This window comes from Fusarium venenatum, assembly GCF_020744135.1.
Source record: "Fusarium venenatum strain MPI-CAGE-CH-0201 chromosome Unknown EDB82scaffold_1, whole genome shotgun sequence".
Classification (NCBI taxonomy): Eukaryota; Fungi; Ascomycota; class Sordariomycetes; order Hypocreales; family Nectriaceae; genus Fusarium; species Fusarium venenatum.
The window spans coordinates 10,754,885-10,782,300 of record NW_027072129.1 but is presented as its reverse complement, the minus strand read 5'-3'; the positions used below and the strand labels follow the sequence as shown (position 1 = coordinate 10,782,300).

Below are 27,416 nucleotides of genomic sequence, written 5' to 3'. Positions count from 1 at the left end.
ATATTGCAGATAATGCTTCTCGTGGTCGACGTCTTGCAGGTTGTGCATTCACGACCTTGGCTGGGCTTGGCATGTGAATAAGCATGAGAGCAAGGCGAGCCATCATCAAACATCCTGGGTAGGATCAGCTGCCTGCTACCCAGTACAGTGTAGGTTGTCCGACCGCTTGCTGTAAAGGCGTTCTCGAAGACAGCTGAACGAGATCCAACTAATTCAAGTGCCGGCAGGAAACTCGGTCGGTCAAGCTTTTGCTGTCTTGGCTTAATCTCTGCCTGCGAACGGGGACCGTTTGGTTTCTTATCCGTATAGCTTTGTGGATAAAGTGAGCTTTGATGTGGGATCGTCGAGTCAGTTTATCGGGGACGAGCGTGTTGTCACTGCAGTGCGCTCTCGGTGTCAGCATCGGTGAGTTTACAGAGCACTGTACAGTGGTAGTAATTGTGCCCCAAGGAGGCCGTACTGGATCATTCCATTAAAACATCATTGGGCCGTTTGCGGTCTTTTTCGTTTCCTCACACTCGTTTTTGTGTTCCTGCAGATTGGTGTGGTAAGGAAATCTGGACCTGTAGTGTTTAGACCAAAGCCGGATGAAATAGCGCTGTTAATGGCTGTTTCAGTGCAAGCATAAATTCACCTGACTGGTTGTGCTTGTGCTTGCGCCGTCTAATGCATCCACTGCCACGTTGACCCATGTTTTTTTCTTTTGCTCGCCGTTGCTGTTGCTGTCGCTGACTTCTCAGTGAGAGCGGTCGGACCACCCAATCGGAAGGTGACTCTATGCAACCTGAGGCGCCAAACAAGGATTAGGGGATGCCCCTGGCATAGGACCCGCTATATGTCAGGGGTCTGGCGTACCCGGCCAAGGTTCCACTCAGGCACGGGCGCCAGGAACAGAAATATTCGGCCAATGGAAACACAAGAAACTTCCAAGCATCTCACCTGAGCCCACTAGAAACGCCCCAAACCGGCCCCTGCAGTGGAGGCTCTAAATAGTGCAGGTAGACAGTCTGAGAAACAAAGATACCAACCATCAGGTGAAGACTCGGGTATCTCCATGGATCGTCAGCAGGCGAAAAGATACATTCCAGCCCACTCGATCCAAAGTACTCACCTTTAAACCACACCACTCACTCAGGCCTGCTCACTTACGAGGAACTCCTTGTTCTTAAACCCTCCAAAGGCCCCCCATTTGTTTCGAACTTCCCTTCCCCTTCTCTCCTTCATCTCGTCAACCCTCGCTCGATCAGTCGTTCGCCCTTCATTAAGAACTATCTATTTGCGTCTTCGATAGATCGCATCCACACACTCTCTAAACCGGCCGTGCCGATCACATAACTACCAACTTACACCTCGATCTTTCGTGTGTCGTTGCTTTCACTCCTCAGTGATCAACTCCCCGAATATCAATCCACACTCATTACAAAGTCGACTGCCGACGATCTAAAACACCGGGTTACCTTCGATCTTTACTCAAACAGTCACTACATCAGTCAAGATGATCGCCAACAAGCTCACCGTCCTCGCTGCCACTGCTGCTCTTCTTGAGCCTGCTCTTGCTCTCGGCCACCGCCACGGCCGTCACCAGCACAAGCGTGACCAAGTCGTCGCTACCATCGACGGTCAGGTCGTCTCTTGGGAGAACAACTACTTCCCCGGCGGCGCTGCTCCTGCCGCTACCCAGGCTGCTTCCCAGCCCGAGGCTCCTGCTGCTCCCGCTCCCGCTGCCGCTAAGCCTACCACCGTCATCAAGGTCGCCAAGCCTTCTCAAGCTGCCAAGTCTGCCTACGAGGCTCCCAAGGCTGAGGAGAAGGCCGCTGCCCCCAAGAAGATCGAGCAGGTCCAGCAGGTTAAGCAGGTCAAGGCTGCCAGCACCCCCAAGAAGGTCAAGGCTGCCTCTGCTTCTTCCGGTGGTTCTGCCGGTTTCTCTCACAAGCGTGGTGTCTGCTACAACAACGTCAAACTCGCCAACACCTTTGCCTCCAACTGTGAGAACTGTGGCTGGGGTTACAACTGGGACTCCGAGTCTGGCGGTCTTGACAGCGGCCTGAACTTCATCCCTACCCTCTGGTCTGATGATGCTGTCCACGTCGACCGCTTCGCTTCCAACTGCGCCAAGTCCCTTGCCAACGGCGCCAAGGCCATCTTCTCCTTCAACGAGCCCGACAACGGTGGCCAGGCTCACATGACCCCTGCTGCCGCTGCCGCTGCCCACATCAAGCTCCTCAACCCCTACGCTGGCAAGGCCCTCATCGGTGCTCCTTCCATCTCCAACAGTGGTCTCCCCATGGAGGGTCGTGAGTGGCTCGAGAACTTCGTCAAGGAGTGTGGCGACGACTGCCACTACGACTTCTGCAACGTCCACTGGTACTCCGAGGTTGAGTACGGTGAGACTCTCTTCGAGCATCTCGAGAAGTCCCACGAGATCTGTGGCGGCAAGCCCATCTGGCTCACCGAGTTCGCCCCCAAGGGCTCCGACGAGGCTATTGCTTCTTGGCTCGAGGAGGCCATCCCTCGTCTTGAGGCTCTCGACTACCTTGATGCCTACTCTTACTTCAAGGTCGAGACCGGTATGCTCATGACCAGCGAGACCGAGATGTCCAAGTACGGTAGCGTCTACGCCTCCGCTTAAGCTTACCCAAGCTTAACGGCCGATGATGCCACCCGTTCTTTTTAACACTTCTTGTACACTCGCTAGGGGGATACCCAACTGTTCAAATTGGCTTTTTTAGGGGAAGGGGAGGATAGAGATTTTACATGGCGCCCGTTGACTTCTGTACATATTCTGCATCTAGGTGACCTGGATCTGGGCTTTTACCACACCGTTTAACTCAGTATCCCCCGTTTATTTTATAACGGTCATCCTACCTACCTTTTTATTACCAGTTCCGGGACCTCGCACACTTACAAAAAAGGGGGCTTTGCAAGTAGACACAATTTCCTGATTTTATGCAGTTTGATAGACCACTACGTACCTACTCTACTTGAGCGCGCAGATACATCTACGAGCTACGATGACAATGAACAGCGATTTAACTGCTCCAACCATTTTAAGTTTGTCCTCGTGATGAATAACGCATGTGATGTTTAAATGTCTTGAGTGTGCATCATAACGTTTCACAACTTAGATTTATCCCTGCCTCTGAATCATTTGACAGTTGAATAAACCTACGATCAAGATCATGTCTCGATGCGTCCGTTAGGCTGGGTGGGAGTTAAGGAATGCTATGCTATGGCGAAGCACGGGAGATCTGCATCTGAGTCTTGTCATTCCATCGACAAGATCTGAGACTTTCATTCCAAATTCAGTCACCTACTCAATTCTAATCCTGCTTTTGGTTCATCGAGAAGGAGGAGGAGGAGGAGGAGGAGGATCAACTAAGTGTTGTCAATAACTAGATATCCTCGCCACAATCAAGCAATGCATGGCACAGTTTTGTAAGAGCTTCATGAATACGATCGATCATGCAAAAATATATAATTAGTTGAACGAGCTTATACAACGCTCGATGATATCTACAACAAACACTTGGGTATTTCGCTTCCACCTCTATGCAACCTTTTGACTGTCCAAGAATCTTGCCAACGCCCCTCCCCATTTGTACCATAGACCCAATATAGCCCCTTCTCTATAAATCGTACTCATCATTTATTCAGTTCATTGGTCGTGAAAAGGAAAGTGTTTTTGTTTGTTGGTGTTGTGGTCTGCCACCTTGAATATGGGTCTGTGTCGGCTCGGCGGCATCCATTTTGTCTGGGGAATAAACCGCTGGGCGTAGTGGGAATTCACGTTCAGATTCGCCAATAGTCTCGATATCATCATCAAGAAGGCTTCCTTCACGGCCGGGCGTAGGCTTGATCTGACGGTGGATGGTTGTGGTAACGACGACACCACTGCTGACCTTGGTGACATCTGAGCCAGCATCGCTTGAGAAGGCGATGGCACCTGGAGATACGAGATTGGCCTCGTCGTCCATGTCATGACTGTTGTTGGGAGCCTTAGATACTCGGATGTTACTCATTTGATGAGCTGCTGATGATTGTCTGCCAATGTAGCTGTTGTCTAGAGCGGCCGAGTTGACCTGGCTGGAGGAGCCGGCATTGTCACGGGAGGTGACCCATTGAACGACAATAGCCGAGAAGAGCACTGAGTCTTGTTAGTTGGTAGTCTGCAAGTTTCGACATAATGACATACCATCGCTGTTACAGCACATAAGGCACACCCATCCGGGCTCACCGTTGAGAACCATCAGCACTGTTAAATTCCTACAGAGTTTGTTAGTTCAAGTTCTGATAGAAGGGTAGTAAAGAACATACACAATACTGCTTGTTAGGGTGCAGCAAGCACCGACAAAAGTTCGCATAGCGACGCTACGGAGGCGAGAGTTGGCACTGGTCTTTGGCAAGTTCTTGAAAGAGTAAAGGTCTACGCTTTTTGTCAGCATGTTTTGTCATCTTTCCGGATTCGCTTCAACGTACTCTTGAGGGGAATGAGGAAGAGAATGGTCAAATAAACGTTGACTATAGCATCGAAAGCGATAAGGGGAATCATTGAGATCTTTTCCATTCCGATGAAGCACTCTCCATTGACTATTCTTGCAATACGACTGGTGAACGATTTGGTTAGTCGACGGAAAGGAGAAAAGAAGGAAACCCGTGGTTCCAGGGGCTGGCTTACTAGACAAAGTTCATTACTACAACAACACCATAGCCGACCAGGAGAGTGATTATGTTGAACAAGTAGAGTCCCGAGTTTCGTCTTCGCGTGGTAGAGCTTCGGATAACGTGCTGTTTACTGTTAGGCTTCTTGATTGACTTTCGATTTGTATCCTGTTACGTACCGCTTTCTCAACGAGGAAGACATAGATAAGCTGCCTTTTTGTTAGTCATGGATTTTTGTGGCGCAATATACGATGGAACTCACAATTTTGGTTGTTACATAGCAGACCAGGCATAGGATAATTGCTCCATGGCAAATGTTGAAGCTAGTGTTGAGGCCAAAAACCTGTGTGAGAATTGCCGATGTAAAGACAAAACCGTATGAGTCGACGTAGATGATCAGAACGACTGCCAATCGTTAGTACTCATACGCCCCGAATAGGACCATAAATGTACTCACGCCAAGCAACAAACGGTAACCTTGCCCACGACCTGACTGCAGTGATTCTCTGAACTATCCCATCATATATGTCAGTCCCAGCCCCAGATATTACCCGAATCGTGGCAAGGACGTACAGAGGAAGATTGACAAGACCGAGACGGAGGCAAGCGAGACGATAACCGACATAGTGTCTCCGCCTATAGGGGTGGGCTTCGGGATGTGAGCCTCGCGAGGCATGATGGAGTTTTGCGGAGCCATGGTGTATCGAGTATATGGCCAGGAAGATATTCAAGTTAGGTCAAATGGATGCGAAGTGCACCTTTCGTATACAGACCTGTCAATATATGATCACAGAACCAAGACAAGCAAACCAGAAATTAGTAGCGGCGAACCTGAGCGTATTATAGAAAGAGCAGTCGAGAACGAGACAAGAGCCAGAGAAACTCAAACACCAAAAACCGTAAGTGGCATAGAGTAGAGCGAAAGACAGTGCTAAAGGTAGCTATGGCTTTTGGTAGCATAAACTTGGTTGAGTCTAAGGAGATCTAGCCAAAGACTAAATCGTGGCTATTAAGTAAAGCGATCAAGCCACGAGTCTCACTTTCCCGACAGTGCGGTGCAGTAGTCGTTCATTCCTCACAGTGTTGGTCAGCACCATGTAAGATGTCTACTGGTCTCGAGAGCACCTGCCCAACGTTAGGGCAGGTAGGAAGGAAGGAAGTAGTGTTAGCCCATGGTGCCTGAAACTGCTAAGGGGCCTAGCCAATGTCGTAGACAGCTTACTACCAGTCTAACCTTTTCACCATAGTATCGCTAACTAACCACGAGCAATCCTCTCAAAACGGAAATATCCAAATACTCCAAGTTGTTAAGACTACCGCAGGTACCAACGTTGCTGCGTTCTCCGATCAACATCGACTCTCAGGGACATTTCACCAGGGATTAGTCCACCGATCGGCGCTCTCAAAGCTAACAAAGGTTAACGAAATGTCACCAACCACGAAGGAGAAATGAGAGAATAAGGTTCGGGCCCGTCGGTTTTCTGATGAGCCATCGACGGGAACGCGATCGAGTGGATACGGGAAATAGGGGATATTGACGAATGAACAAAAAGTTGCTCATCCAAGTAATCGATAGCGGAGGACCCGAATACCTCATGTCCTTGGCAGGCAACTATTTTGCGTGTCCACGAATCCAGGGAATAAGCCTGCTCTGTCGGTCACTTCCCCGGCAAATCAACGAGTGTAGTCTCCGACATGGCTCAGGAGAGCATCATCACCAAGGCACTGCCTAGTATGCGTCAGGTTATGTCGATGGTGAATAAATTCCCATTTCAGACTATCGATAAATAGGCTCATCGAGACCATGGCTCAGACTTGTCACTAGACAAGTATGTGTTGAATGACGATAGTTCCCCTAGTTCCCCCATCAGCAACGGCCTTTTCTCAGTTAATCTCCTGGAAATTATGCAAGATCTCCTGCCATTGGTGATTGCAACGGCACAGAACAAGTCATCCCTTTTCGTTTCGTTTCCAACGGTAGATATCTTGTGGCGCATACTACGTGGTGCACAAATAAGGAGCGAAGCCGGCTGATTTCGGGTGACTGGACACTTGCTGAAATCGACAGCGCATTGACCTAGCTCTGTCATTTGTCAAGTGCAAGCTAGGCACATCGGAAACGAATACCGGGGTACGGGTATTTCTTGGTCCGTTGTAAGTTACGCTTGATTAAACAACGCCTCATCTATCGAGACATCTCTGCCGACACACTGACGATGTTATAGGATGGGATGGTGATTGCCGAACAATCACAGCATGATACTTGCCAGATGAGGATAGTAACATACTGGAGCAGAGACTCACTTACCAACCCTAATCTCTTCTGTTGTATTAAACTCCCAGAGGAAACGAAAACCCTCCCACACCCCCGGAACCGATCAAGACCCTTTCTCCCGATCAATGTACACTAAATCTCCCAAGTAAGATTGGGCAAGCATGATTCACTATTGGTCTATCAAAGATCATGAATCAGAAAAACCTAATGAGTCAAATGATTTCCCAAGCCTTGTCTCAGTTGGAATTGAGAAATCTCTGTCTCCAGGTACGACATTGCTGCTGGTATTGTGGCTGATGTCTTAAAAACAGAACCGCCGGGTGAGGCAAGTTATATCCGTACATCTATCTACTAAGCAAGATTAACTCTCCAAGCCCCTTTCCCTTTTAGAGTTAGAGAATTGGCAAAGGAGAAGAAAGGTTTAGTCAATCGGATAATTATATCAACTCAAAGACACTACATACATAATAGGTAAATGATAGGAGATACTGAAGACTGGGCGCTGGGCTCGACCAGGGCCTAGTTCAGATCCGATCAAACTAGTTTGATCTATCCTTCCCCACATCAGATCTGTTAGTTCTGAATGCTGATCTTGATAAGTCTGTGCGTTGTGTGTCTGTATACAACTTGCTCAGGCTGCCAGAACAAGTATGACTGGATTACTGGAAGAATATGTTCTATTTATTGTTTATATGATCCGCAGCTAGACAGACGTTGATCTGCAGCACCTATGTAAGGAAAACTGATCCCGCTTGTTGGAGATATTTAAGGTTTGTCTGTGCTGGACCATGATCATCCTTTGTATCCGTAGCTGAGGAGGTTTACTTACCTGTAGCGTTCGACTCTTTAATGGTTTTTTTTTTTTTTTTTTTTTTAAATACATCACATTAGATATAATGTACCGTACTATTCACTTAGAATACAAGTTAGTGCTTGGAACATAGAATAGTGCATTGTACAATATCGTTGTAACTGATAAGCATCGATGCCGACTTAGCACTTCCTTGAGAAAAAGCCACAAGATTTGCCCGAAGCTTGAACTATTGGATGAACAGCCATTACGACATTCAAATCATAGCCACATCTTTCTTCTTCTTATTAAACTCTCCACCGTCAAGCCGCAACGGCAAAACGTAGAACTCCTGGAGCCATTTCTTTCCCCTATCCCCAGAAAGTTGGCACTACAGGACCTTGGTTCGTAGGGCTGTTGGTTGCGAGAAAGGACCCTTGCAAATTTGCCAACACACCACCACCCGCATCGTGTGTTCCCCAAGGCGGACGGACGAGCCCTTGGACTGCATTGCCGAGTCCCGTCGGACACTTGACCCATGACCAGTGGGTTGGGAGGTAGAGGTAGGCTGAATATCTCCGTAGCATCGATCGACACTGTTAGTTAGATGCTAGCTTCACAATTAGGCACACATCTATTTCGAGGCTTCTTGTAATCATTGTTCGTGTAGAGCTTCAATTTCGCATCAGTATATAATCATCAAGGTATCATATTTCCAGAAAAAATCTCACGAATTGATCGTCAGGAGATGATCAACAACAGCAAACCCTAATGTGCAGCCCTCCAATAAACGCCGTGCCATGCCGCCCATTTTTACCCATCATTCCTCAATTCCAACGCCGAGCTCGAACATTCTTATCTTCCATCGCAACGGTTGGTCAAGGGATACTTGAGTATATGCGCCCCTCATCATTTCGAAGCTTCGATCAGCCCGATCTGCGGTCTCAGCCTTGAAAAGCGTATCGGCAGTGATATAGATCTCCCAGCGCCAATTTGCGCCATGAGCCTTCATTCGGCTCCCTAGTGTCCGCGCTGGTCATCTTCGTTCTCCATGGCTTGTGCTCGAGTGCGAATTCGAAACTTATCCCTCAGCCTTGCCGCAAATCGTGCACTTTGGCCTCGGGAATCTCCATCAGCGGCTTCAGCCACGCTTGCCCTTTCTTGGTGATCATTCTCATTAGCTACCGTCCGCATGCGCCTCAACGCATCCATTTGTTCTTCCACGGTCCCTTCTCGAAGGCGGTTGATATCAAATAAGCGAGATAGTCGGTTACGATGCGATGACTGAGGTGCATCATTCTCTGTACCCTCTTCCAACACCAAGGGTGGTGGCAATGAACTGGAATCGTCAGCAGCCCCTTCTTCAGGCGCAGCGCCCTTGCCTGGTCGTAAATCATAACGACTAGAAAACATGTCAGTATGTGCTAAACTTGGTTGCTGTACAGTGTCAAAATATTGACTCACCATAAAGGACACGTGCCCGACACGTTGATCAACCACGGATCAACACATGCGGGATGGAATTGATGCTTGCAAGGCAAAACACGAACATCTTCGCCAACTTTGAAGTCCTCTGTGCAGATGGAGCATTGTTGGCCGCTCGTCTCGTCTTCGGCACCTTCGGGGGATGATGACGTTCTAGCCGCGGCTGATACGGCATCGGTGTCTCGGGCAGCTGCCGTAACTGCGTCAGAACGTTGTGTGTCATCAACATGCGACGTGGTTCGTTGAGTGGCAGCATCATGCGCCTCCGAATTTTCCAGTTCTAATTCTGGATCCGGTTTTGCCGGTGTGTTGTTTCCGAACTTGACAATTGGGAGAGTATCCAATACGGCCCGAGCCAGTCCCTTAGCCCTGCTCTGCCTAGGTCTTCCACCAAGTGCACCTCGTGGGCCGTATCTTTCGGGGTATCGATGCGCTCTAACTGCGCCTGTCGTAATGATGGCAAGAAAGAGAAGGGTGATGAGACCGGTGATGGCGTACAAGATGCTCATGGCAGCGGTATTGTTGCCTCCCCTATTCTCGTCTTTCGGTAGTGTGTTGTCTGTATTATTGCCAAAGATGTTGCCCTTGACGATTTTACCACTGCTAGTACCATTTAATAGATTCAAGGCTTGTGTTGCCTCGCCCGTATCAGCCATAGATAAGATACTCGTAAATTCAAGGTTGTCAGCTCGACTGAGAGCGCACCACGTGCTCGATGTAGAGTACAGAACGATCGCTCTGATGTGTGGTTTTTGCATTAACTCGTTGAGCATTTTGTCTGGGCCGAGGAAAGAATTGTCTTTGGGCTCGTCGCATGATAGATAAGCTATATCGTTTTCCTTGTTAACCTTGTTGTAGTTGGAAGAATCTGTCGCAATCATATCGCCATCGAAATCCACAATCTTCAAGGAAGCATTAGCAATTAACCAGGCAAAGCGATTTAGGGCAAACGCACTTTGATGTAGCGACCGGTTGTGTCGTTGAGACCCAGATTTGGCGTAAGGGGAATGACAGCAAACTGCAATCCAGTTGCCGACAAGGAGAGTTGCATGGCATTGGCTGTGGCCCAGTCGGGAACCTCAGTTTCAGGCCAAGTAGATACATCGTCGTCGTCGGCGTGAACGGTGGTAGTTAACGTGCAGGCAAGAATGGAGAGAAACAAGGCCATTCTGCCCGCGCAAGGTATCGTTATGGATCTCATGGTTGTAGTTTGAATATGACGTCGGAGTAAGGTGTGTTGTAGTCTAGCGAGGGTATTCGAAACGAAGATGAGGCTCAATATGTCGGCTGGGGTTTAAAGGTTTGGTCTGCTCGGAGAATATGAATAGGCAGGGATATGGTGGACGCGGTTGGACTCATGGCCATTAAATGTCTAGATGGAGGAGCGGGACATTTCGATATTGTAAAGCCAGAGTCGGACTTGGTACTTTTCAGCGCGTCGTATCGTATTCTCTGGTAGATTTTGTCGAGAAGTCGTGGATCGTGGAATGAGACAGTAAAAATTGAATTGATGGAGGAAGGAAGGATAAGTTAGGTTAGATAGATTGGAAGGAATCAAAACCGATCCTTCCTGCTCATGATGGGCACCCCAGGAAGGTCAGGTCAGGTGGATCCTGCCCCCCGACAAGGCGAGAGCGGAGGGACCGGCAAATCCCAGCCAGTGAAGATGGAGTATCCGTATACCAAGACACTAAAGAGTCACTATAAACTTGGCATTTATACAGCCGACGTCGTTGACACGAATTCACTGACGTTGATCAGGTTATGAAGGTCAAATATTGCTTTCATACACTGATTCTTTTGTTTAATCTACAAAGAACACAACCCAGCCATGTACATGTATCAAAGAGAGTGCATCATATCCGTCTATTCCGGAGATACAAAAACGTCCATGTCAGCCAAGTTCTTGGCCACCGTGATTGCGTGAGGGGAAGCCGATCTGTCTGATTGATATGTATCTCGGTATTGATAGTCATCGACTGCCCTTGTCGCTTTACTATACAGCTTTTGAAGATTGTGTATTCAGAAACGAGGAACTATATCGTGATTCATCGACCATGCGCGGTATATCACATGTTTAACAAAGACGAAATACCAAGCTTCGCTTTCACTTACACGGCGTTCTCAAATCAACGGAATTACTGTAGAACTGCTGTCTTATCAATAAAATGCTGCCAAGAAACTTTGACCCAGTTCATTTCTTGGTACTCGGCAACTGACAATGAAAACGACAAACCAACAACCACACCAAGACACTACCAAGACAGGCACAAGAGACTTCCATCGTCATAACCTCCGGAATATCAGAGATTGGAACGTAGCCATTCATCGCAATTAAAAGATAGGCTTACGTAAATTACACCAGTACATTTCCATGCGTGATACTTTATACGACTAGTTGTCGGTACAGCCCAGAAGTCACTCAACAAGCCTGGTGTTGAGTTTAGTAGTATCGCATTCATGGATCAACAACAACAACGAGAGTCATTAAACACCATAGTTATAAAAGTCGAATGCCACAAGAAAGTATCATGAAAAGCCAGTTGCAAATACCGTTATTCACTACTTAGACACTGCCACTAACGAAACGGCCACATCTCATTGAATATAGCCGTTACACAAAAGAATCCAAACGTCGAATAGCATTTATGCATATAAAGAGGCTGAATTCTGCAAGTTGTATTAGAGTGTGAACAAGGTGGAAATTACTTTCCATGCCAACTAGTAGAAGTTCTCAGAGTTCATCTTTCCAGTTGTAAGTGTGTTAATAAGTATTTCGCTCATGCGAAAAGCAAACTTTATTAAGGTATACGAAAACGGACATTTATACATGGCATTCACGTCAACGTGTTGATGACGCTGAGAATTGCTTTTTAACCCCGGACTCCATATACGATGTGCGATCTATCAAGCAGAAACTGGCTCTTTACTGATTATATCTGTGATATGTCTAAACTTAGGGTGAGAGAATCAACATTTGACAAGTACGTCTAGCGCTGAAAAGAAATCAGTGCAAAACGACTCGTAGAAAATTTAGTAGGTATATGATCACTCTCAGGTGCTTGGCTGAGATATCGCAGAACTACGGTGAAACGGATGCAGCATCATCAACTCGGCCATCCACACGTTATGCTGTCAATCAAGCAAATACAAATATCCCATCACATGCGTAATGACACAAATTGAAACCTACCTTGAAGTTGCCATACTCGGATTGATTAAGCCCAGTCACCCGATGTTCTTGTTCAGGAACACATGGCGCTCATACTGATTCAGTACAGATTGTCCGTCATAATCCTTCACGTGCAAGGAAAATGTCCAGCGTAAGATAAAATCTGTATTTGAGCGTTTATGACGTGAATGTGTACAAGAAGCATGTGGCTGGAGGAAGTGACTGTCTTGCAACACCTGGTTTCTGTTCCAGTGACGAAGAAAACACATATGTCTCAACTCTGGAAACCGGCCAAGCTAATATAACTTGTCAAAATTAAACATGTATTCTATCAAGAGTATCTCTATATGGTACTTCTTTCTAGAAAATGCTTCATATAGTAGCTACTTATGGATAGATGGTCTAACCGCCCTTCTTCAACATGTGAATCGGAACTCCAACATTACACATCTAAACGGCTCGCCAGCAAAAAAATCCCACTCGGTTCTACCGTAGTCTATCGATACACGAAGTTCTGTTGTGGTAACAATACAAATGAGGTCTGTTCCTGGTTGCAAGGCACAACAGCTACAGCAGACTTCTAGCAGTGGTAGATGCCATGAGGCTCTAGGGTTGACGGCCCAACACCTTAACATGGTCAATATCTAGTGTGGCTTTATTATTTCTTGACAAGGAAGTAAAAATCATCCATACGGTTCCAACGATATATCGTGTTAAGGTTAGTCAAGCTCATATAACTAATACTTTCTACATAAACCATTTACCTCTTTGCCGAACAAGAACACCAGAAATCCAGATCAGAGATCAGCAATGTAGACGATGACTCTACACAAATGAGTAGAACAGAATAGAAGTCTCTGAGGTCAAAATAAAGTTAGCGAGATCCCTCCGCGGCATCGGTGCAATGGCTCTTGGATTGGGAACCGTGTTACTCGACGAATGCAAGGGAGATGATGTGGTCATCGTGCACAACATACAAAACTTACGCAAGCAGAGGCAAACAGAGTCAAGCACGATTTAAAACTGATTCATTTGGATAGAACATACATCGTATCAGTCATATTTTCCTCAAAACACATTGCGTCTTTTTGAGTGTAAGTGAGACATCTACCCTGTATCACCAGGCCTCTAACCCCAAAAGCATCCCCTTCAGTCGCTCAAATCTCCTCCATATCCTCCAAGTCATCAAGAGCAGGAAAGTCGCCGACCTCGACCCGCTCCGGCCTCACAAAGACACCGTGCTTGAGCTCCGAAGGCTCTCCCCAGTACCGCGTGCCAGCGATGCTGCCGTCGTTTTTGCCAACTGGCTCGTCCAGCCTGACTGCAACCCAGCTTCCGAGACCGCCAGGAATCTCCTTGACCTCACCGACGTACTGGATGACGCCGCGTCGAGTATCCTCACCGCCAACGCGACACCGGCGGCCTACAGCGATGCCCCGCGTGGCCACCTCTCTGTCGAGAGCGTTGAGCTTGGCTTGCTCGTGGCTGGGGGCATCGGGGTCGAAACGGCCCAGCTTCTGCGACTTCTTCCAGGCAAGTACCGAGTCGGACTTTTTCTCGTACTCCTCCTCGGGCATGACATACTTGTCAACGCCCGCGGTATCGTTCAGGTTGATACGGGAGGCCGGAGGCCGTGTGTCAATTACCTGAAAAAAATCCCTGTCAGCCTTATCCAAAGCATTGGAGAGCAAAGAAAGGGTGTTTGGTGGTATTGGCGACAGGGTCCCTGTCACTTGCGAAAGCTAAAAAAAGAGAAAAAGACGATGATGATCGTTGGGTCCTCTCTTTGATCGAAACAACTCAACGTATGTCCACCGCCTCTCCCGCTCGGCCCCCCGCCCCTTCGCCACTTTGTCCAAGTGCCAGCTCAGCAAACAGTGCCGTAAAAGCTGACGAAGCTTGGAAACCTTGACCTGGGAAGGGAAACAAGCTAAAGGCAAAGGATAACTGGCGGCGAATATAGGGGGGGAAACAAGACAAGACAACAGCAGGTCAAGGCTAAAGGTACAGTACTAGAAGAACAAATGAGAGAGGCTGTGTGCACTCTGACTTACATGAAGTTCTGCATATGGGGCCAGGGGAAAGTTGGACAAGTGGGTGTCATCCTCGTTAGGCGCCTCAATGGCGATAGCGTCTGCGCCGGCTGTAGGCTTCAGCGAAAGTCGCTGACAACCCGGTGGAACACCCGTGACAGTCTCAAGCTTTGTCTTGAGCTGGGAGATGGACCACGAGGGAGTGATTCGACGCTCCGACTGCGCGAATTCAGAAATGACAACGAGCGGGACATCTGCCATAGTGAAAAGATTGGCGGGGTATGTGATATATCGGTGTGTACAGTAAGTAACTCTAAGTTTTTGTTTAGGCAGTTAGTCTTTTGGCTGGGCGTGCTGGCAGCGGTCAGGGAATTATTGCGAGACGCCTGCGCCGCATCAAAAATAGCATTTCAGAATCACCCACCGATTAATAAACCAAAAGTGGTCTTTTTTTTGTCTTTCGTCCTTGTCCTTGTTGGAAGAAAAAAGAAGTCGAGCTATCTTTCTTGTCGTTCTTTGCCTTTGTTTGGTTGAGAAACGATGAGAATGATGGAACTGGAGTAAGTGTGGTGGGGTTACGGTTATGCAGCCCAGGGTTCGAAGGAAACACCTATTCCCATCTAATGTGTGCTAAGGCAGGTCTAGCAAATAAGAAAAAGAAAGAATAAAAAAGCAATTGAACCTAAAAGAGACTGAAAGAAACAGAAAGAAGTAAACTCCGGTCAGAACCGAAATATTACAGGGCTTACGCATTACAAACACAAAGTCTCGTCCATCATATCTCATATATAACGTTTTAGATTGGTTCGTTCTTTTTCTGCTGGAGGGATTCAGGATCATCATGTTAATAGGTTGGTTCGTCATGATCTAGAAAAAGGCAGTTAACCACTTTAAAAGCTCTTACTAATAGATGGACTATCATCTGGGTACCGAATGTTCAGACGGTAATTAGTGCGAACCAGATTACCCGCATATACAATACCACACCTCTGGTTACCTATTATAGTCCTCGAGTTCACCTTAGTATCACTGTGATAGGTCGAGTGGAGTAAACAAGCGTATAAACAAAAGCAACTACCGTAACTTGCATCATTATTGCCAACCAACGAACTCCTCCCAAGCGTCGGCCAACTCGGAAAGTTTACTGGATTGACGAAATTACGGCATAAAGCTGATGATCCATAAAAAGCATTTATATACCTGTTCGAATCTGGTATGCAACTCATCAGCTGCCGAGATAAAAGGCAATTATCGTTCGCATTCGCCTCTCTGAACCTGGATGCCAGACCCAAAGATCGCCCAAGGACCCTAGTTTCAGAACTATTTGTAGGTTATACGGATCTGAGATACGCATAGCTTGTCGTAAATAACATTTCGTGACTACACTCAGCCATGATCTGATCGACAGAAGCCATCTTGACAAACTGCACACCCCATCAACTACTTGAGTATCCGCAACCCGGCTGGCATATCTGAGCTTTCGATATCGCCAAAGCGTTTCTTCTTCTCTTCCTGTAATAGTATGAACCAATTTCTAGTCAGTACCTTGCATACTCCACTAGCCAAATCTGATAGATCCAGTCTTGTGTTCTTCATATTGACTAGATGTACGGGCTTCCGCCGCCGCTGTTACTTCCTTCAGCCCGGGTCTGCAACTCCCGTTCTACGGATCCGAAACAACTTGCATGGTTTATCCTTATTGAATTATGCGGACGATGCCCCTCGCTGCAGTGAAAAATCGAGAAAGGGCGTATTTGAAGGATAAGTCCTGCGGCTGAAGGTGCCGGGAGAACGTTGGTTGTCGGCAATAGTTGACCCTTGACTTCTATAGGACCGGTCTACCCTCCAACATGTAGATCATGGTTCCCCAGTCTAATATTGTATACAGCCAAGGATAAGAAAGGCAACAAGTAGACTCTGAATACACTACCATGACTGCCTGAGTACCTTGTTAAAGACATGACAACTCAGCACTTGCTTTGCCACACGCGGAACTGTAGCGGCATGGCCGACCTGCATATAATCTGAGCTCAGTGTTGTGTTTGTTGTCTTATCGATGGATTTGACTGTTATACCCCCAGATCAAGCTTGTCCGCAAGCTAAGCAACTAATGGCTGGCCATGTCCTTTTGTATCGCGGGTGTACGTGCTTCAATTGACCAGCATAGGGCTGACAGTATCCGAACGGAACAAACATGGTAGCAAGATTGCCAGTATTGAGATAAGTTTTGGTACTCCGCAAGCTGAACTAAGATCTGAATTTACGCCAGACTTCAGATGCAAGGAGCCGTGCTGCCGTTCAAACAGCCGGGGATGAAACGCTTTACCCTGACGTCTATTCCATGGGTCCCCCCAATGACACGTCACATCCCACCCACCAAGGGTTCGCAGCAGATGATTTCCAAACTGAGTGGCTGAATCTGGGTTTTTCTAAGTTCTGCCACTTATCATCCAATTGCTAGATTGCCTCACTAAGGCCGGCCCGGTTATCGATGTGGATGATGCAGAGGCCATTGTCTGATTGTCATCGAGATGCGTGACGTATTGCGAAGAGAGAAACGCCGCTGGACGCCAGACGTCCAAGTTAAACGTTTACCACGTGATAGAGTCGAATTGACAGTCGGACATATGGAAGTTGTCGACAAGGCGTTTTCTGTAGTGTATTTGCAAATTCCCTATCGGATCACGCTGTCTTCCCGTGTAAATCAACAGTTATTGGACAAAGTCTTGCCCTGTAAACTATTCTTACCTTTGTCGGTAAATGGTAAGCGTTCACCGCTTTAGAATAGGGAAATTGTATAAGCCGTGAGAGCGGGGATTAGGTTGGAAAGCTAGATAGCTCAAAAATCTGGACCGGCGTCTAGCGACGTATCTTGATAACGAATAATTGTAAGCTCCCGATCTATGGAGCGTCTGTCTCGAAACACGCTGATCGACTGTTACTGTGCTGTACCTACCGTAGTCGCTCAGCTTGGCCAATCCTCTCCATTGTTTGACACGGAGTGTGCATATTGTAGCAATATCCTGGACTTTGGTTTCTGTCCATCATTTAGCTACGTTCGGTATCCAGTCGTTGGGACTCCACACACTCGGTTCAGTGAGCAAGCGAATGACGCGCGCAGACGAGCATGGTTGTATTGGTTGAGCTTCGTGCGATATACTTCGGTTGACGGTTGCGTAGTTATCGTCCTTGGACAGCGTGCCACTTCAGCAAGGCCGGAGCAATTTGGTCTGAGCTTATTTGCCAGCACCGAGAGGACAGACTATTCCAGAGACAATCAGTAGGCTCGTGACGTATCTTCATGAACCCCGAGTTTGCCGGCTTTCTTTCTTCCCACCTCCAATTCTCCGCAGGAACGTGCGTGCTATGCATGAGACCCTTCAGAATGTTCCAGCCATTCAAGTCTTGGCAAGCTGGCCCACCAGTGGGTTGGAAGATAGCCCGAAGGAAGACATACACATGCGCCGCAGCTCACTTGACACACGGTTTCGACCTTGGTTCGCCCTTGGTTCGTCTCAGGAAGTGTGGCCTTTAGGGCCTGTCCGAGCGAAATCTGCAATGCCACATCCGTGAACCTTTGATGGTGTATGGTAGAGATTAGATGGGTTAGCGTGGCTCGCGCCCACCGCCTAACAGTCCGTCCCTTTCAGCACTTCAAGGTACCCTTTTAGCAGGTTGATATAATAAACAATAGCCGCAGAAAAATTGCATTGCGGTGAGAGAAAGGTGTGAAGAAGCAAGTCGAAGTAGCAAATGAATGGGTGAGTCTTTGTTCAGGCATCGACACCTACACTGACCGAATCAGCTGCCCGAATCTAGTATGCCGTCATTGGGATGAATTCATATCAGAGATGTCATTGCCTTGGGCTTGGCCTCGTTTCAACCAAACTGATATTTTATGCCAGTCGTCATCATGGCTTGCTGTTGATGACAGCGTGCATTGCTGCCATATTTCTTGTGCTAGAAACACTTAGCATTAACCGTGCCTGCCCAAGAGCTAGAGCCAGAGCCAGAGCCAGAGCCCTGGACAGCAGATCTAGTTCGTCTCTCCACATCACCCTTGCAACCCGAGGCCATATATATGCAAAGAGTTGGAAGTAATGCTTTAGCGAAAGGGCAGCTTCCTAGCCAGTTAGCCCAACAGAGGCGGAATCGTGCCGAGCAGCCTGAAAAAGGAAGCATGAGTTGGAAAATTCTTCATCGAGGTGGAGGTAGTGTGGCGGTCACGACGCCCATTGAGGTGGAAACCCTGCCTTCTGTTCTCTGGCTGTGGGCAGGAGACGACGTGGCAGTCCCAGAAAGGCTCGGAACCTAAGCCCTATTATATGTGGGAGCCAGACTTATGATGGTCTGTAGTAATAGCAACATCCAGTTCATCAAGCATTGCAGGAAAACGGATGGCGATATGCGATCTGAGAGGCCTGCGGGGCAATGGTTCGCTGCTGTTGCATCATTAGCCACACTAGCAACGGCTTCCGTGTAACGCCATCTTTAACCTGAGCGTGTCTGATTCTCCACCCTCAACGTGCTGTGCAGTTCGAGTCGAACATCCAAAACTTCTAGACTGACGAACCCAATAGGTGACACCTCCAAGCCTTATGGTGTTATTCATGTTCGCAAACGCGAGTAGTGTCGGGCCTCAATAAACTCATCATAAGAAGCCGCCTCATTTCTAAGCAAAGCCAGGCTTTTGGCCACTCTAACGCTCTTTATTCAACATCTGCTGATTTCATATCCCGGATTGCTGTCTTTACATGCGTGTGTGCATTTCAGACTCTTACCCGGCTTCCAGTGTACGGATGCAACAGCGCGCAGAGACCATCTTTTGGTCGCATGATGCGCACTCAACAACTCGTAAGTAACAAGGCATGACCCATGAAACTAACAGAATTGGTTATTAGCTGCTCAACGGGCCTTGGTGTCAGTCTTCTCGGTGTACCAGCCCCCGACTGATGATGTGGTAAGTATGTATGGCCGTGCAGGACATTTTAGACAAGCCTCTCTTGAATCTCTCTCTGACCGCCAATTCATCACAGGATTGGATGCTTCCCAGGGATGTTCCTGGTGAAGAGTCATTAGCGGGCACGACGTGGAGCAAACGACGACCCGTGGGAAAGACGGGACGGAGCATTTAGAAAACAAGATCGTATATTGACTCTGAAGTAGGAAGCCTCCCGTTTGTGAAAGCAATGTACAGCGTACGGATAGTGTCCAAGTGCTGGTTCTGCCAGCTGTAAAAATGTGCTGACAAACGCTCTCTGCTCCACCAATTGATCACTGTAGGCCGGATGTTTCAGCGGGTCATATCATGGAGTAGCTCGGGCCGGGCCTCTATCAGATCGGTGTCGACATCAAACGTTTGAACAAAAGATTGTCGAATCGACCATACGTAATAATTTTGTGCAAAGGGCCTCAGCCGAACAAAGAGGTGTGTTTGTACCAAGAAAGATCCGTGTGTGTATCGAAAACGTCTGTGTCTAGGCAGAACGGGAGTAACGCACAGACGATCATTGGGCTCGTTCTTGGAGTGCGAGCCGTTGTCCAAGTGAGGCAAAGCTTGAGAAGTTGGCGATGGTGTGGACTAGTTCGACTTGCATGGGTTTGGCAGATGTCAAATAAGTCTTGAATGGGTTTCTACTAGCCATAAAGGTCCGACCGAGTTCGTGGGTGTTGCCCTGGAAGATCGACGATCACTAAGACCAAAGGTGCTTTGTATTCATGAGACGAAGGATGAAGTTTGTTCGGGATACTTGTATCAGATTTTAGAAAAGCAATTCGGTGCGTGCCATGAGTGCTCTTTCCGTCTACCTCGCGATATTTTTCGGCCTGGGTTCATATCAAAAGGAAAGTGCGGATGCAACCGACGGCAAGGACTAGCATATGGGGCATGGAGGCCCCTGCCTAACAAGCAGGTACTCTGTAGGTGAGTGACTCTTAGGAAGGCAGGTACAAGTTGATCATGGCGTTCATAAAAAAAAAGCTTCGCTCAGCTTAAAATGGAATAGTAGGTCCTTATTTAGGATTTTGTCAACTGAACAAGGCAAGTAATAAGGGTGTTACGATTGGTTATTAGTCGAACACCAGTAGAAATGTTCAATTTAGGTGAGCCCAGTCAGGCCAGTACTGCAGTAGAACTACCTGGAAACTATCTGGTACCTGTTAGTGCGGACGTACATCGAGCCGAGCGCAACCGCAAATCACGTCCCGAAGCAAACATCTCCACTGCACTTTAATTAGCACGGGTAGACCAGATAAATGGCCATCTCCAATGAATTCGACTTTGGTTCTAGCTTTCAGCTCGTTGCTGATGATACTACAAAGTCCCATAGTATGACCACAGCGTGCTGACGCTGACTGACGCTGGAGCTGTCTCGAACTCACAGTCAGTGGTTCGTGCGAAGCCTCTAACCCAGCTAACATTTTAGCGGGAGTCTACAAATGGGCTTCACCATCTCAACTCACATGCATGTTGACCCAAACTTGGACTATGCTAGGCAGTAAAGCAGTACCTAAGCAACCGTCATCATGTATGGATTTTTCACCGGTCAGAGTAATGGATTGGGCTCACAACACTTACAAATGCATGTTCAGTCCACTTATGGCAGCCCTCTTATCCCAGACAACTCATGCTTTGGATATAGCATGTTCCTTGTCGTGTGCCTCCAACTGCGTGCTAACACCACCAGCAACCTCGAAATGAGACATACCCAGACGGTGGCTTAAAACACAGAAGGCCTCATGTTTCCAATCGGGATTGTATTTCTGTAAGCGAGCCAGTTTGCTTTGCAGACCGAAATCGCGATTTCTAGGCATGTATTTAAGGTTCATTCTGATACACTCTTCTTATGCAAGGCTCTACGGAATGTCTTGGACTCGATATGAAGACAAATTTATAAAAATTAGGGATATCAGGTCCAACATTAAAAGAGAAAATAAGTACTCAGAAAGACAGATAGTCGGTTAAATAAACGAATTAGTAAATACGGCTGTTCCAATGATGTTACTGCTCGAGGCTTTGATACCCAGAAGAATGGGTAGGAATTGTCTGAGTTAGCTGCTGCACTTTCTGACCACGTGCTGAGAACTGGGCTGCAACGAATAAGGTACAGTCAATGCTCTTACCATTCCGGCCAAGCATCCGTCTATTCTCCCTCAAACACCGTTCATTCTTTATATTTCCACGCCAAGATCGTGACCGATTCTTATCACAGATGGATGGACACCAACCAAGGTACATCTCCAGCGTTCTTTATTTGAGCCCTGCCGACTCCAAGCCAAGTGTCGTGTCAATTTAAGGTCCCCTGTCCTTGTCGAGTCGAAGGCGAACAAAGGAAGACTGGCCCTGGCAAGTTCCCCCCCATGCGAAGATCGTAGCAACGTGGATCAGAGGGCGTCTGTGATGAGTTGGTGCAGAACCAGGGGTGTGAGGCTAATGCACTTAGCCTCACAGCTGGAGACAACGATAGACGCCAGCACCCCTCTCAGCCAAGGCCAAGGCAAGGCAAGACAGGGCCGCGGCTGTGCAAGGCAATGAAGTACTGGGTATCAAGAGCGTTGCGGTGTGCACCGTCATACAGCAGTTCATCCGGCACCAGAAGATTTTGGGCTTTTGTCCCCGTCTACATGATGACAGGTTCCAGATCTGTTGTCATTTCGACGTGTGGCTGCCTTTGTCAGTACTCTGCTGTCAAGGACACACGATCAGATAGGTACCATGACCTGGTATAGCAAATGAACATGAAATATGGACTTTGCTTTGCCGTAATGTCGGCCGATCGGAAAATTGGGCGAACAAAGATGGGGACAATGGTCGAGACTCGATTGAGACAAAATTCGGGATAACCTCATTTCTCAGCTTCATATCGGGCCAGCTCATTGAGCATGATGCACTCTGCGTTGCATCACCTAACATGTCCTTTCTTTTTCGCTCCATACTTTTTCCATTCAATTCCTTCTTCTCCCGAACCACACTTTCATTTCTTCAGGAGCAGTTGGGTACATTGCAGGTTCAGACTCCCAAGATATGGAACCAACACCAAAATCCATACCAACATTGCCAACATGCCATGCTAGTTATGCTCTTTCTCCAACGTTTATCCCCGGCCTGTCGATGCCCTCTGCCTTATTACCAAACATATCGACCCCACTTACCTTACTTCTTCAATCCTTCGCTATGAACAGAGTGACACACCTACACACGCCCCTCCCCTGCAAGCTTGGCTCTGCGCACCACCCCCATGTTCCCAGGAGTAAACTCCTTGACCATCCTGTTCGTTCTTGATGAGCTCGTGCTTGTCGCTATGTATTTTCTTCGTCACCTAGGTACATTATAGGTTGGGCCTCCTGTAAAGACACACCATATTCACCGATTCCTGGGGATGCAATCAGACCCTGATTTATTTGCTGCATTGTCGTCTCTCCACAGCGTTATGTCACTTCTACCGCCTCTTCTCAACTTAACAACTTCTCTCTGGCTTTGGGTTTGATAGTATTTCCGGGTTACATCCCCTTTCTTTTTTGAATCGTAACGGAGTCCACACGTTTGGGATTATTTCACCTGAGTTCTCTTTCGTTCTGAATCCTCTCTTCTAGACCTCGGCCAAGACTAGAGACAACAAAAAGAGGAAGAGGAAGAAGCAAAGCGATCCATACATAACGTGGGTCCCTGTCCTGCGCACAAGTTAGAGCTTCTGGAGGCATGTACTAGGTTAGTAGGGGCCCAGCAGAAGATCTGACCGACGTTTTCTGTATTCAAACCGGACGACCCTCGAAGATCTTGTTCTTCTTACCTCCCACGCATTGCCGCCTCAACGACTCATCCATCTTCCACCGGATAACAGCTCATGATAACAAGCCTTACCTTGGCCTCATTTACCTCGATTGGCGCCCCACGACCTGTTCTGCCTCACATATCATCCTATTCACATCCATTGGCTACAAAGAACCCTGGATATCACCAATCACATCCCCTCGGCCCATTAACGTCTAAGAGCCACGCTTCAGGTCTGAACAGCCATCACTGTCGCTTGCCGAGACAGTTCTCCTCCTTTTGCATCTTCGTGGCAACATAGTACCTTACTGAGCCCAACTGTGTCGATACCTAACCCAGCTACCCACCACTACACTGCATCTACCACCACCAGGCCTCCAATACCACACTGCACGACTATTAGATACTGGGACAACGGCAACACAAGCTATCGGATCTCTCCAAGATTCGAACTACTAAGCTTACTATCAAGCCCTACTTCACAAGCACAGTTTACACATCTGGGTTTCGTCTCGTCTATCTAAACAAAGAACAAGGAACGGACAGAGCCCGTGACACCTTGATACATAACACTCCTGAGCAGCATTAGGCTTCTGGAAGCCGCTGCTAAACTCACTTTTCACAAGCACTTAGCAAAGTCGCCGAGCTGGCCCAACTCAAGAGCGAGTCTCCGCTCTGCCTTTTGCGGGCGGAGATACCACCATCCATCGTGAGTGTGGAAGACCGTCTCGATCAGGGGCGTACGCCTCGTCCATATGCCAACGGCTCATCCGCTGGAAGACTGGGTTCTCAGGCTGTTGCGGTGGATTTTGCAGCCCTCTTAAAGGCATCTCATGAGCCTTCTGTCTCGCCACCTCGTCGAACCCAGCCAGCTCCAGCTTTCACTTATCAGCAACTCCCTCCCAAGATTCCGGCAGCTTCACCCCGACCTATTGCGAATGTCCCGCCTCCACCACCTGTAGCCCCTACGCAGATGTCTGGAAGACGAGGCATGCCTCCTCATACCGGAGACCAGCCACCTGTCAAAAAGCAGAGTAAGTGGTCGCCAGAGGAAGATGCACTCATCATTGAGCTCAGAGGGAAGGGGATGAAGTGGGAGGATATCTCCAAGCGCTTGCCTGGTCGAAGTGCGATAAGTTGCCGCCTACATTACCAAAATTACCTTGAAAGGCGAAGTGAATGGGACGAAGAGCGCAAGAACAAGCTTGCCAGACTTTACGAAAGGTTAGTAGCTTTGCTTGACCCCGTGGATCCCCTACGCCAGATCAAATAGTGCGTAAATCTTTATGGCATACTAACACGGCTTAGATTCAAGCCGGAAATGTGGGCTAAGGTGGCGGAAGAGATGGCAGTACCTTGGCGAGCAGCAGAGGCTATGCATTGGCAGCTGGGAGAAGCAGACATGGCTCGACGTGCAGGAGTCATCCCTTTCTCGTTGGCTGCAGTCAACGTTGAAGGAAACAACAACCACAGGAGCTCACCATCGCGCAGCCACATTCACTCACATTCTCAGGGAAGCATGCCTCGCGACCTTGGAGTCCCATCACCACGAATTGTGTACAACAGAGCGCCACCATTACCCCCTGCCAACAACCGAGCCATTATTTCCCGCCGAGAATCGATCCCTCCACCTCCCCCTCTGCCTATGGGTCCTGAGCCTGCGGAAGTCCAATATGTACCAGGCCCTGGATTGGCACCGATTCAGAACCAGCCTACGCCTCGAAGTGCTGGCATGCTTCCTGGATTTGCTGAACTCACTGGTGGTGTCAGTCCCTACAGCACAGCTTCTGCTGTACCCAGCATAGGGCCTGCGGGCGGAATGGGTCAAGGACCCTTGTATTCAAGTCTCGCCAGTTACTCGATTGAGTCGGCCGGATCCAAGCGAAGAGCTTCACCAGACCCGTATCAATACGAACCAAATCAACGACGACGCATCGCATAGCTTGAACACTCAAGCAGTTGTATTACATATGTACTTGGGAGTTGGGCTATGAATATTTGTTGGCATTTCTCTAGCGACTCAACTCGCAAAGGACGGTGTTTGGGTTACAGGAAGGGTAATGAATGTACGGCTTATCATTATGGGAATGTAGAGCATGTTGGGTTTTTTTTTTAAGAGGGCCTGGAGGCTACTCTGTCGACCTAGAACATGCTCAAGAGTTACAGCAGCCAGCCAGATCTCGCGGTGGAACAGAGAAATGTGCACATGATCTTATGGAAGAAAACCTTGGTGGGAAAATATGGGCGTGTTTTCTTTATTTCGATTCGATTGATCGTCATGTATCATGTCATGAGTTCTTTCCTTTACTTTGCATCGGTCAGAGGCGTCTGAAGGGCAGTGGATGCCATGGAAGCTGTTTGGAAGCCTGGCAATGGGAGCATTACAGAATAGGGCCAGGGGTGGCTCTAGAAAACACGGAGTTGCAAGAAACGGTGTTGTTGTTTTTAAGTTGACAGCGCTTTGTCTTTGTTTGTCCTTTTGGTATTTCATATTCGATAGACACATTCACGGAAGCCATAGAGAAGGAACCAAAGTAGATGGATAGCCTGTACAGTTAGCATTGTTATCTGAATTCGAAGATATCCCAAATGTAATGCAATCCCGTTGACGGGTTACTGCTTTTGCGTGGTTTGACAAGCATATTATCCGTAACAAAACTCGCAGTGAATCGTGCATCTTCAGTTCATTTCACATAATCATCATATCCAATACATTTTCGTAACGTCCATACTTTTGACTTTCTACGTACTTGGTCTCATGACGGCCGACTACATACCACCCACCAGTTATCCTTCTCATAACCGCTCTCTACAACCATGCCTCCAGCCGCCACGACGTCCTCCTCCAACTCACCCTCTTTGTATAGATGGTAGTAACGCTGGAATGTGCCCCCGGGCTCTTGGCCTTTGGGTTTGCGCATCACCCACGATACCAGGCGGTCCTGGTCACTGCCCGTGTCCCATCCGCGACGGCTCGACGCCTGCTCGAGAGCCCACACATAGACCAGCACATGGCCCGCCTGAGGAGTTACAAGTTCCAGCAACTCCGCAATAGCGGTCTGTCGACGCTCACGTGTCGACATGTGGTGCACAACAGCGATGCAGATGACAAAGTCGGCTGCACCCTTGCGGTAAGGAAGAGAAAAGCCATCCGCAACGGCGACGTCAACGTCCGATACCCTGGGATCGAGCTCGGCGCCGTCTTCCCGTGGCCGACGAAGCTCAGTATGGGCAAGCTGGACGAGGGCCTGGCTTCGGTCTGAGCCAAAAATGTGGACAGCCGGGTTGACGCGCAGATACTTGCCGTTGCCGCAGCCAACGTCCAGACCGACACTCCCAACGGGCTGGGATTCAAGGAATCTGGCTACGCGGGGCCACGGCTTGTGGCGAGTAGCTGAGAAGTGCGGTGCAATCTTCTCATAGACTGCGTGGACGTGGGTAGCCTCGTACGTCTCGGGTGCCTCTTCCGCTGCAGATTGTGAGAATGTTTCTGCGGGGGCTTGATCTTGAGCTCGATCCTGAGCTGAAGTTTGCTGATCCGTTTGTTGCCCGAGTGGTCTGTTCTCTTGATCTCCAGCAACCGGTGTGGCCGATGGAACGACGCTTGCCATGATGAGAGAGACTGTTTGCCTTAAAGTTCCGTGCAGATTTTCCTTTACAGGGACTGGATTTGCAATCCTTGGTGAGATTTCTGTCTCACAGGAGGGGCGTGCGAGATTTGCTGTGAATAGTTTGAGAGAGCTCAGACTTATCAGAAATGGAATGGTTGGTTGGCTTCTTCAAGTTTGTTGGCGATTTCTGTATATGGCAACTACTAATTTCTCAATATCCAGGTAGTGACAGTGACAGCCCTGGTTCGGTTGTGGCCCCCGATTACCTTATTAGTGGAGACCCTGTTTAGGCGGCTCCGTTTTGTGGCTTGTGTAGAACGGATCTTCACTCGTTTACTTCAAGGTAACCACAGACATTGATGGAGATGACGGACAAATACAAACGTTACTAGGCAATATAGCTCATGCTAATATATGATCCAAGTTAAGCGAACATACGAGTCTCAGTCAAATAGTCAAACGCCCCCTTGCGTAGTGCGGGATATTGGTGAACTGTGCGTCAAGTTAACAAGAACAGCGGCTCTCTGTACGTAATGAGGTCTGGATGAAGCTCGAACGAACTACCCAGATATGGTAGGTTCTATGGTACGTACATGATAACTGACAATTAGAAAGTTCAAA

At 48.2% G+C, this 27,416-nt stretch overlaps 6 protein-coding genes across 6 annotated transcripts; 2 read left to right on the top strand and 4 right to left on the bottom strand.

Annotated features, from left to right (window-relative positions):
* Window positions 1-1,495: 1,495 nt before the first annotated feature.
* On the top strand, window positions 1,496-2,629 carry EDB82DRAFT_472970 (glycosyl hydrolase catalytic core-domain-containing protein; the record flags this gene model as incomplete). The annotated part of the gene is made up of 1 exon (XM_025732920.1): window positions 1,496-2,629. The coding sequence occupies one exon, from the start codon at window positions 1,496-1,498 to the stop codon at window positions 2,627-2,629; it is 1,134 nt and encodes a 377-aa protein (XP_025587667.1).
* Window positions 2,630-3,347: 718 nt separating this feature from the next.
* Window positions 3,348-5,356, bottom strand: EDB82DRAFT_454305 (uncharacterized protein; the record flags this gene model as incomplete). Its single annotated transcript, XM_065607835.1, has 9 exons — window positions 3,348-4,144; window positions 4,193-4,263; window positions 4,315-4,428; window positions 4,473-4,604; window positions 4,676-4,785; window positions 4,839-4,868; window positions 4,922-5,064; window positions 5,117-5,170; window positions 5,233-5,356. The coding sequence occupies 9 exons, from the start codon at window positions 5,354-5,356 to the stop codon at window positions 3,651-3,653; spliced, it is 1,272 nt and encodes a 423-aa protein (XP_065465983.1). The 3' UTR covers window positions 3,348-3,650.
* A 3,355-nt stretch (window positions 5,357-8,711) lies between these two features.
* On the bottom strand, window positions 8,712-10,846 carry EDB82DRAFT_113873 (RING-7 protein). The gene is made up of 3 exons (XM_025732943.2): window positions 10,165-10,846; window positions 9,189-10,111; window positions 8,712-9,126 (listed from the first exon to the last, which is right to left on the bottom strand). The coding sequence occupies exons 1-3, from the start codon at window positions 10,408-10,410 to the stop codon at window positions 8,745-8,747; spliced, it is 1,551 nt and encodes a 516-aa protein (XP_025587669.2). The 5' UTR covers window positions 10,411-10,846; the 3' UTR covers window positions 8,712-8,744.
* A 2,371-nt stretch (window positions 10,847-13,217) lies between these two features.
* On the bottom strand, window positions 13,218-14,915 carry EDB82DRAFT_113813 (CAP Gly-rich domain-containing protein). Its single transcript, XM_025732954.2, has 4 exons — window positions 14,839-14,915; window positions 14,436-14,727; window positions 13,359-14,027; window positions 13,218-13,238 (listed from the first exon to the last, which is right to left on the bottom strand). Exons 2-3 carry the CDS (start codon window positions 14,673-14,675, stop codon window positions 13,539-13,541), a joined length of 729 nt encoding a protein of 242 aa, XP_025587670.1. The 5' UTR covers window positions 14,676-14,727; window positions 14,839-14,915; the 3' UTR covers window positions 13,218-13,238; window positions 13,359-13,538.
* Window positions 14,916-23,821: 8,906 nt separating this feature from the next.
* EDB82DRAFT_113682 (uncharacterized protein) lies at window positions 23,822-25,261 on the top strand. Its single transcript, XM_025732998.2, has 2 exons — window positions 23,822-24,408; window positions 24,493-25,261. Exons 1-2 carry the CDS (start codon window positions 24,158-24,160, stop codon window positions 25,124-25,126), a joined length of 885 nt encoding a protein of 294 aa, XP_025587674.2. The 5' UTR covers window positions 23,822-24,157; the 3' UTR covers window positions 25,127-25,261.
* Window positions 25,262-25,856: 595 nt separating this feature from the next.
* EDB82DRAFT_493235 (S-adenosyl-L-methionine-dependent methyltransferase) lies at window positions 25,857-27,241 on the bottom strand. Its single transcript, XM_025733009.2, has one exon. It carries the CDS (start codon window positions 26,793-26,795, stop codon window positions 25,941-25,943), a length of 855 nt encoding a protein of 284 aa, XP_025587675.1. The 5' UTR covers window positions 26,796-27,241; the 3' UTR covers window positions 25,857-25,940.
* Between the last annotated feature and the right edge of the window lie 175 nt (window positions 27,242-27,416).

Bases quoted from the DNA above. Each gene is read 5' to 3' on its own strand.
- EDB82DRAFT_113682 (XM_025732998.2), top strand. From the start codon at position 24,158: ATGTCTGGAAGACGAGGCATGCCTCCTCATACCGGAGACCAGCCACCT. The intron at 24,409-24,492 runs GTTAGTAGCTTT...AACACGGCTTAG, and splicing joins CTTGCCAGACTTTACGAAAG to ATTCAAGCCGGAAATGTGGG.
- EDB82DRAFT_493235 (XM_025733009.2), bottom strand. From the start codon at position 26,795: ATGGCAAGCGTCGTTCCATCGGCCACACCGGTTGCTGGAGATCAAGAG.
- EDB82DRAFT_113873 (XM_025732943.2), bottom strand. From the start codon at position 10,410: ATGAGATCCATAACGATACCTTGCGCGGGCAGAATGGCCTTGTTTCTC. The intron at 10,112-10,164 runs GTGCGTTTGCCC...GCTTCCTTGAAG, and splicing joins CAACCGGTCGCTACATCAAA to ATTGTGGATTTCGATGGCGA. The intron at 9,127-9,188 runs GTGAGTCAATAT...CATGTTTTCTAG, and splicing joins TCGGGCACGTGTCCTTTATG to TCGTTATGATTTACGACCAG.
- EDB82DRAFT_113813 (XM_025732954.2), bottom strand. From the start codon at position 14,675: ATGGCAGATGTCCCGCTCGTTGTCATTTCTGAATTCGCGCAGTCGGAG. The intron at 14,028-14,435 runs GTAAGTCAGAGT...GATTTTTTTCAG, and splicing joins CCCCATATGCAGAACTTCAT to GTAATTGACACACGGCCTCC.